Source organism: Branchiostoma belcheri, unplaced genomic scaffold (assembly GCF_001625305.1).
Source record: "Branchiostoma belcheri isolate BF01 breed outbred unplaced genomic scaffold, Haploidv18h27 scaffold616, whole genome shotgun sequence".
Classification (NCBI taxonomy): Eukaryota; Metazoa; Chordata; class Leptocardii; order Amphioxiformes; family Branchiostomatidae; genus Branchiostoma; species Branchiostoma belcheri.
The window spans coordinates 7141-16440 of NW_017804261.1; the positions used below are offsets into that span (position 1 = coordinate 7141).

General features: G+C 41.3%; 2 protein-coding genes across 2 annotated transcripts in view; one reads left to right on the plus strand and one right to left on the minus strand.

The window, feature by feature from the left end:
- Nucleotides 1–29: 29 nt before the first annotated feature.
- Nucleotides 30–7308, minus strand: LOC109483005 (uncharacterized protein C14orf93-like). Its single transcript, XM_019785963.1, has 6 exons — nt 7093–7308; nt 5199–5370; nt 4419–4477; nt 3902–4002; nt 2918–3027; nt 30–1631 (listed from the first exon to the last, which is right to left on the minus strand). Exons 1-6 carry the CDS (start codon nt 7227–7229, stop codon nt 1050–1052), a joined length of 1161 nt encoding a protein of 386 aa, XP_019641522.1. The 5' UTR covers nt 7230–7308; the 3' UTR covers nt 30–1049.
- Nucleotides 7309–7449: 141 nt separating this feature from the next.
- LOC109483004 (myelin transcription factor 1-like) overlaps nt 7450–9300 on the plus strand; it is a 6070-nt gene continuing 4219 nt past the window's right edge. Inside the window, exons 1-2 of the mRNA XM_019785962.1 lie at nt 7450–7880; nt 8028–8135. Of these exons, the coding sequence (XP_019641521.1) occupies nt 7707–7880; nt 8028–8135 (282 nt within the window). The 5' untranslated portion in view covers nt 7450–7706. The remainder of the gene's footprint in view (nt 7881–8027; nt 8136–9300) is intronic.

The following is a 9300-nucleotide window of genomic DNA, read 5'->3' on the forward strand; positions in this document are numbered from 1 at the left end:
TATTTGTTGCGTGTAAGCAGATACGAACTACGGATTTTCACGGATCCTAAACAAATCCGACACCCGAATCTTCCCGTATTTGTTGCGTGTAAGCAGATACGAACTACGGATTTTCACGGATCCTAAACAAATCCGACATACGAATCTCCCCGTATTTGTTGCGTGTAAGCAGATACGAACTACGGATTTTCACGGATCCTTAACAAATCCGACACCCGAATCTTCCCGTATTTGTTGCGTGTAAGCAGATACGAACTACGGATTTTCACGGATCCTAACCAAATCCTAAACCTGAATTCTCCCGTATTTGCTGCGTGTAAGCAGATACGAACTACGGATTTTCACGGATCCTCACCATGTCCGAAACCTGTACTCTCCCGTATTTGCTCCGTGTACGCAGATACGGATTTCACGGATTTTAGCCAAATCCGAAACCTGCACCTTAACCTGAAATCATTGCCTATTAGCAGATATGAACTGCAATTTTCCTGTACCATGGCAGATACGAACCAACAGAAAAAAAATGATAAAAGTACCTGCATCCCACATAAATGTTAACCTGTATATCCATAAAAAGCAAGTAAACTTAAATCAGTTTTCATTGTATACATCGATTTATTTTGTATCTTAGCAGAGTGATAAAAAAAAAACACATTCTTCCTTCCTTTTGCTGCATAATGAAGCTCTTCTTTACTCAGTCATATTGCTATTCTAACATGTACTAAACCTACCTTACCCTTAACTAGAATCTTTATCACACCTAACCTAAATGTACAATATAACCTTATCTCCTGACTAAATGAACTATACCCTCAATACTAGTATGCTATACCTTACCCCAAAAAAGAATCTAACCTAAATAGATAATGCCCCCTCCTCTTTACTCTACAATAGCCCTAACTTCTATCTTACCTAACCTAAAATGAAATGCACTAAACCAAGCTAAATTACATCCTAGCTATATATATTTTATTATATTTAACTATCCTACAGTACTATCTAACTTTTTTTCTACCCTTAAGGCTGAACTTCCTCTTTTTCTTAGCCCTTTACTCCAAGTCATCATCAGTGTCATCCTCATCCTGAATCATTATCCTTGAGCTTCTTCCTCTCTTTCTCCTAACAATGTTAACTTCCTCCTGAACATTCTCCTCGTCTCTCACTCTCTTTCCCCTGACTGTCTGTTCCTTCTCCACATCACTACCCTCACTATCACTCCCCATGTCACTTTCCCCCCCAGTGTTCTCGTTGTCCCTCTCACTGCGTGCCTCATCCCCATCCTCAATCTCTTCTGTCTCCACCTGGCTTCCCCCAGCTGCTTCCTCCTCACTCCTGCTCCTCACGTAGGCCCTGCCGACCTTGGTCGGCGTGGCCTCACTGCTCGGCAGGTCTGAGGGAATCCTCGGCGTGGCTCTCCTGGACTTCGCTTTCTTCTCCATCGCCTGTTTGCACTTGTTCAGGATCTTCTCCAGCTTTCGGCTCCTCCAAGATGGCTGCTTTACCAGCCACCTGTCGCAGTCCTCTGTGTCGGTTTCCTCCTCCGACATCAGGCAGGCTTTGGCTCCCTCCAGGAACTCCTGTTCTGCCCGGCTCAGCACAGCCTTCCCTGCCAGCTTTCTTCGGTCAAAGAGCTGTAAAAAAAAATACCGGAATCATGTTTATTCATTTACAGGTACATTGTATACGTCTGGAATAACCTAAACAAAACATTAAAGCTATGTCCATCTTTAAATATTTTCAAATCCCACGTCAAAGCTGATTTCATTAATGACTCCGCACTTTCCTAGATCATCTTTTCATATACTACGTTCTTATATATTATTACATTGTTTCATGTTCTTACTGATTGATTTACTAATTTGCTATATTTTCATTTGTTTGTAGCCAAACACATTGGTTTTGTTTGGTTCATGCATTGTTTGTTTACTTATGTTAAACCTGATCATTTTGTTTATATGACTGTTTTTGCTTATTTCTTTAATTGATTCATTATTTTGTTTCATTGATGTAAGAATATAATGTTAGTTCACATGGGGGGAGTTGTCATACAAGCCTGTGGCTTTTCCTCTACCCCTGCATGTTTATTTGTTTCTGTTATACTTATGTTTTGCAAATTTTGCTTTTATTTTGTATGTGCAATAAATAAAACAACAATAAAACAACAATAAAACTACTATACTAGTACATATTGTACACAATCTTTTGGTTTTCCTGCTCCATTTAGCAAAATGTAGACTCAGCTTGGATACAATAAAATTTTGAAATACAGAAAACATTGATTTGAAGCCTTTCCAAGAATTTATCTTTAGTTGTCTCCAGTGAACCACTGGAACAAAGAAGACAATGGTGTCACCAGAACTTGAGGAGGGCGCTCCAAACAGACCACAATAGATACCTAACTTTCTGTTTAATCTGAAGGAAGTGTAGCGAGTAGACAACAAAAAGGACCTTTTGACAAATTCGTAGGGACTCGGCCCCAATTTTTAAAAGGACTTAGGTTACCTGTATGTAGTGGTCAGATTCGCTTGGAGTCTCTTGGCTTGAGTGACCACTACAGACAGGTTTGACTGTTTTTGACAAAATATCTATACATAAACATACAACGAAAGTTCAGCTACGCTGGGGAGCTTTCGAGGCGTACTCTGTCTCTTCAGCAACCTGATTCAGATCTCGTGTTGGAGTTCTCTTGTCACATGACTTGATGGGATAATCACATGACAAGAGACAGTCATATACAGGTTTTAGATAGTGATGCCCCCTGTCCTTGTTTAAGGTACTGCGTTGTTGGCGGATCTGGATTGCCTCCCAGACACCCTTTGCAAACCAATCAGAAGGTTTGACTATACTTATCACACACTATCAAATGCCATATGTATATGGCCAAAGGACAGAGAAACTACAGGTGTACAAGACTCACCCTGGTGCGTCTGTTAGTCCTCTTCCTCTCCTTTTTCTGTGCTTCATCCTTCCCCAACGCAATACTCTTCTCCCTTCTGCGAATTGTGTCATGATAGTTCTTACACGACTCTGAAAAATATCAGATGTACAAAGTGTGAATATCCATATCTACCTTACAGACAGAAGTGAGAAGATTAGGAACAAAAAGAGGACTGTACATAAAACACATGGCAATCTCGAGGTTCTTATACACAACCACTTATTCTAAGTGAGCAAAAGTTCCGAAGACAATGTCATCTCTTCGCCAGGGTAATCATGACTGGTGTACGGGGAACCGTGATGAGGGGGGATTCAAGTCATGATTTGTGATGGTCCACAGTTTCATTACTGACAATTGTTTTATCATTGTTCTCTCAGCTATATGTATCTGACAATCACAACCTACTGTAACCAAATACCAAAAACATGGTGTCCTGTGCCAAGTATGCAACATTGGCTCAGCACTGATGAATAACATGTACCGTGTATCAAACTATTCATTACATTTGCAACTGCATCTTACTATGTTGTCACAAAATCTATGTACTATGTATTTTTTTCAGTGCATAGTAAACCAGTGACACCTAGCTTTAGTGCACAGTAAACTAGTCACACCTAGCTTCAGTGCACAGTGAACCAGTCACACCTAGCTTCAGTGCACAGTGAACCAGTAACACCTAGCTTCAGTGCACAGTGAACCAGTCACACCTAGCTTCAGTGCATAGTAAACCAGTCACACCTAGCTTCAGTGCACAGTGAACCAGTAACACCTAGCTTCAGTGCATAGTCACACCTAGCTTCAGTGCACATTGCACCAGTACACCTAGCTTCAGTGCAAAGTAAACCAGTAACACCTAGCTTCAATGCACAGTGAACCAACCTGATTATGGAGGTACATGATAACATCTGGAATTTATCTCTGGGAAATGAAGTGCATAATGGTTCCAGTAATAATTGGACTTACTAGTGATGTGAGACGCATGCCACTGTTCACCTGTCTCCGGGTCATCCCTCAATGCCCTCTCGATGAGCTTCGTCACCGCCCTATTGTGGTCCGACTTGAACCTGAAATGCAGTAATACTATATTACATTGAGATTTACAACAGAGAACTGATCACTTCGATTGATTTCCACTCAGAACCACTCAGATTGTAGGAAGTATATATAGATCACACTAAAACTGTTCACAAACTATTACCATTTTTTTCTTTGAAACTTCATATGTGGTAACAGCAAATAAAAATCCACATACACCTACATTGTATATATATATATTTAGTAATAGTATCATACATGGACCAGTGCAGATTAGGTGCAGGTAGACATCAGAAATACCTACACAGACCCAATTTTACCTGCACTGAAGTGCATGGTATTTCGAGCCTTGTACAAACACGCACACACAAATATATAATATATATATATATACTATATATCCATAATCTTACAGCCTATTATACTAAGAAATAAATTCACTCACGTTTCAGCTCCCTTGAACTCCATGTCTCCCAGCCCATTGTGGATTTCCCTCACCTTCCGCTGTGCAGAGGAAAATCACAAAAATAAGTTAAAAACACATTTTTCTTACTTCATGACAAAATCTGTTTAACTAATACAAGAATTCAGTGACATTATACTGCAGAATGTCATCATAAATAATGAAATTAAGTCCTCATTCACCAGTTTCCCATCCACAGAATGCAATGCAAAAATACGGGGGTAACCCTCATTTGCATAGGACTGGAAGGCATCGAAATGATTCAACCCATCGTAATTTAATTAATGTTGAGCATAAAATGCCCCAACACCTCAAAACACAGTGAAAAGCAAGCTGTTTAACGTCAACAGGATCATTCCGATGCCTTCCAGCCCTATGCAAATGAGGGTTACCCCCGCATTTTCGCATTGCATTCTGGGGATGGGAACTGGTGAATGCACATACATGCAAAAATCTTGAAAATAATCTGTTCCTTTCTGGACAACCCCTTTGAAAGATTTCCAAAAAAGTCCCCTGCAAGTCCGGAACAAGTTGCTTAACCCACACCACTTATATAATCATTCTAAGTCAAAAAGCTATCGGCTAACAAAAATCAAGACCATAGTAGGTCTGGTTTCACATTTGACCTTGCCTTCGTCCTTCCTTTATCATCGTACAAAGGGGGAAACGCACACACAGGCAGACACACGGGCCAAAACACTTCATCAATTTTTCTTCAGGTTATCATAATTACAACCAAATAATTGGTAAAACTGTACTTACACTCAGTCTTGAGGGCACCTTCGTTGGTGTAGCAGCAGTGGATGCTGGCGCGGGTGGTGGCTGCTCCTCTATCTTGGCCATGATGTCATCCAGCCCCTTTTTCATCTCTCCTTTGAGACTATCAAGTCCACCCTGGAACTGACTAACTGCATCCGAGAGTGTAGAGAGAGCCCTGTAAAAAGACAAATGTTTCAGTATTAACACATCTTTCTTAAAATTTCAATGAGCAAAGATGCATGTGTGTTTATTCAGTCAATAATGAATAAGTGTCCATTTGTCTCCATATCAAGTTCATATAGATACCCAGTTTGTAAGAGCATAGGTTAAGATCTCAGTTGGAGAGCTATTGTAGCATTTGTAAGGGGGTATCATAAAGCCACCACTGAGCTGTACTTGTATGCTGTCACTCAATAATAGCATAGTGCCATCAGAAAAAAGGTGAATTGGGTGAAAATTATGAAGTGAGTCAAGTGACTAATGGCTAGAATTTGCAAACACGTGAGCATCCTCACGGCTATTCACAAGTGTCCCATTCCCAGAATGCATAGCGCCCATTCCCAGAATGCATAGCGCTTTGTGGTCTTTTTAACCCGGATTGATGGAACATGTGATTTTTAACGTTACAGCCGTGGTTACACTTGTTTCTATATTTGACAGTATAGCATTACCACTGTAACATTACAAACCATATGTTCCATGTTAAATTTCACAAAAATTTAATTCTCTATTTGTTGTCAGATTCTGTTGATTGTTGAACCTAAAATGCCCCCAACACCTCAAAACACACAGATTAACATCAACAGGATCTTGGTACTTGAACCTTCTGTGCTATGCAAATTAGGAGATTTACCCCCCAGGTACTAGGTGCTATGCATGCTGGGAATGGGTGCTATGCATGCTGGGAATGGGTACTATGCATGCTGGGAATGGGAATAATTGGTACCAAACCAAACAAATTTCTAGAATACTGACAAAAACACCACTATGCATCCCCAAATTTTGGGTTGACTTATTAAATAAATCACGCAAAAAATAGTAAGATGTGATCAATGTAAGTACAACTGTATCCACATGTTTCCAACAAGCATAGCCTTGTTGCTATGCATTTGATTGACAGCGGCGCACATCTGGTCTGTCTTTAGAGGCAATGGGAACTAATTTATGACCAACAATTAATTCTAAAATGTTAGTGAAATCATGTTGGTTTTCACTTGATTATTCGCTAGAAACGGTTACTAGGAAATTGCGTGATATAGATTCTAGGATTACTAGCTATAGCAAATTGCTCCGGATCAAGTACTGTGATATGGCAGTGATGAATGAATGACAAATTATGTGGCTTTAGGAAATGTTGAAAAATGTCAGACCACCGACCCCCACCGAGCCACCCAAGCCATCAAAAATCTAGACCAGAGACCGTCCAAATTCATGGGAAGCCAACCTAACGTTATGTGTCCGAATTCCTAGCGACATATGACTTAGAAAAAAATTCGTTGTAGGGTGCTGGGGAGGGGGGTCTAATCTATCGTGGTTGGGGTGGGTTTTCTTCGGGGCCAGTGCTCTTCTTCCCCGCCGGGGGAACCAAGCTGAGTCGGGCGAGGAAGCGCCCCTGCAGGTCAGTTTTCTTCGGAGCTGCAGGACCGACTCAGCTTGGTTCCCCCAGCGGGGAAGAGCACTGGACCCGAAGAAAACCCGCCCCAACCACGATAGACTGGACAGCGGCTAGGGGTGGTCCGGTATACAGTTGGTAAAATGTTTTTGCAACCATCTGAGGTGCAAATTTCGCCCAAACGACTTCGCTTATATCTAATATCTGATCGGCATGATTTTTTTCCTGGGAGGTCAGGGGTGGGAGGGTCGACATCTGAGTTTTAAAAATAAAACGCAATCTTACCTCCAGATGTCCTTGTTCGACGGCCCAGCTTCACCCGGCGAGCTTCCACTTGAATCCTTTGGCGTTTTCTTGCGCTTGTCAGAGCGGGACAGCAGCCCAGAAAGTTGGCGGCCAGTTGGGGTAGTACGGTGCGACATGATGGTGTAGATTCTAAGAGAAGTTTTTTAAGCGACGGAGCGAAAAGTGTACTGCCAGATGCGAAAGCGAACTGTACAGAATGAAGTTTGGCGGGCATGGCACGTCACACAGACTCCCCTGGGTACCGCCCAGTAACACTTTTCCACAAGCCTGATTGGTCATCGGCACGATAAAGGGTAGTCTGTAATCCGTCAGTGCTATTCATTTCGCCGACCCTTTGATATTCACAGCCCATGTTGTAGCGGAGTGGCTAGTTAGCACCTTCGCGTTGTCACTGTCGGCTCCTTTCGAGCCAATTCTTTTAGCTTCTCGGAATTTAGCGTCTTGGCCAAGATGCGAGAATTGCTGTTTAGCATTTTGATTAGCCATTGTCCCTGGCGCCACAGCTCTCAAAGTCGGACGGAGACGGAGCCGTGTGTGTCTGTGACAGTGGCATTCATTCATTTGCAATTTTGTTGGAAGTCACGGCCTGCAAAATGCCACGTAGCAAGCGAAAAAAGAATCGTGAAACATCAGACCGCTGGTGTGGGCATTGCCAGGACATTGTACCAAAATCTACTTACCATGAGCACTGCAACCTGTATGGAAAAGCTGTGTGCGATGATGGTGGTGACATTTCCAGTGTGTCCAACCCACTTCTGTCAAAGAAGGTGAGTCCCAACTTTTTGTCCCAATCATTGATTTATGCAAGTTACCACATACATCCCGAAAATCCCATGTCTTTATCCCGTCTCTTTATCCCTATTTTTGCTTCAAATTCTACAAATATGTGTTAATACCTTCACGTTTACTTGCAGCAAAAGTTGACCGGACGGACAGACGAAGAATCATGTGACAGCGCCGAAAGTGTCTCTTCAGGCATGGAAAGCACAGATACCAACCAACTGATGACAGAAGTTAGCAAGGTACATGTACTAGTAATTTTTTTTCTTCAAGATATGAATACATATGATGGATGCATGATGGATCGGCCATAATTTGATCTGTACACCTGCGGGTTTACCAAGTTTCAAGTCAAGGCCATACCAATTTAAATAATTGGTTCTCGGAGTCGACCACTTCATTTTTTCTGATTTACAAAAAAAAAAAAGGGTTCAGGCTCTGCATCGACTCCAAAATCCAAATTGCTCATATTTTGGCCCAAACAGTGGAAGAAAGCTGACTTTGTCTTGTTATTACGGCTTTTCCACGGTAACCACAGCTTTTCCACACATTATGCATTGGTTTGACAAAAAGGTCAAAATTCACTGTTTGAATTACAAACCAGCCAGGTATTCATGGAGCAACATGGCTCTTATCATAAGCTTTTAGGGCTATCAGAGGATGCCTTTTTTTCACCCTGCCGCTTCATATTTCTCCTGAAAAAATCTGAGAACCATTACAAGAAATTATAGTGTGGCCTAAAGGCATCCAATGTGATTTCAGAATTCATCAACAAAACTGGAAATATTGTAAGAATAAGGGTTGCCCACTTCTGAATAAGGCAATCTTTATGATATTGACACATACTGCTTCACAGCAGCACGTTTCAATCAGTATTTCATACTTTGGGTATTCAAAACAACTACAGAAACAAGCCCCAAGAGGAGTTTTTTTATTTTATTTTTATAGGTGGTACCCTAAAAATCAGCCAGGGGCCTTTGTCTTTCCAGTAATAATTTCCCATCAGAAATTTGGGTATTTTGCTCCATGAGGGTCAATGTACATTGGAATAGTGCGTTTTCAACTCAGTTATGTAGATTTTTGACTAGAATGATATTTGACTTTGAAAATCTGGTTCCCAAGCCCTATAAACTGCATTGGATTCACTGTTCATTACAATGTATGTAAATGGGGGCCTGCATGCCCTTTTCCATAAGGTGTAATCAGGCCTTTTTAGTCTTTTAGGCAGCCTCCTCAAAAATAATGTAATTAGTATACATTAGCCACAAAGCATAAAGTCATAATCAACTCTGAGACTTTAAAGTAATTCTTAATCGGCGGCGAAAATTTTGTATTTTCGTAATCACTACGCCCCATGCAGTAGCCTGGTTACCAAACCTATTATAGCTCCCGAGTCCTACATCCTCT

Bases quoted from the DNA above. Each gene is read 5' to 3' on its own strand.
- LOC109483005 (XM_019785963.1), bottom strand. From the start codon at position 7,229: ATGTCGCACCGTACTACCCCAACTGGCCGCCAACTTTCTGGGCTGCTG. The intron at 5,371-7,092 runs GTAAGATTGCGT...GTCTTTTTACAG, and splicing joins TCGAACAAGGACATCTGGAG to GGCTCTCTCTACACTCTCGG. The intron at 1,632-2,917 runs GTGAGTCTTGTA...TTTTTTTTACAG, and splicing joins GGACTAACAGACGCACCAGG to CTCTTTGACCGAAGAAAGCT.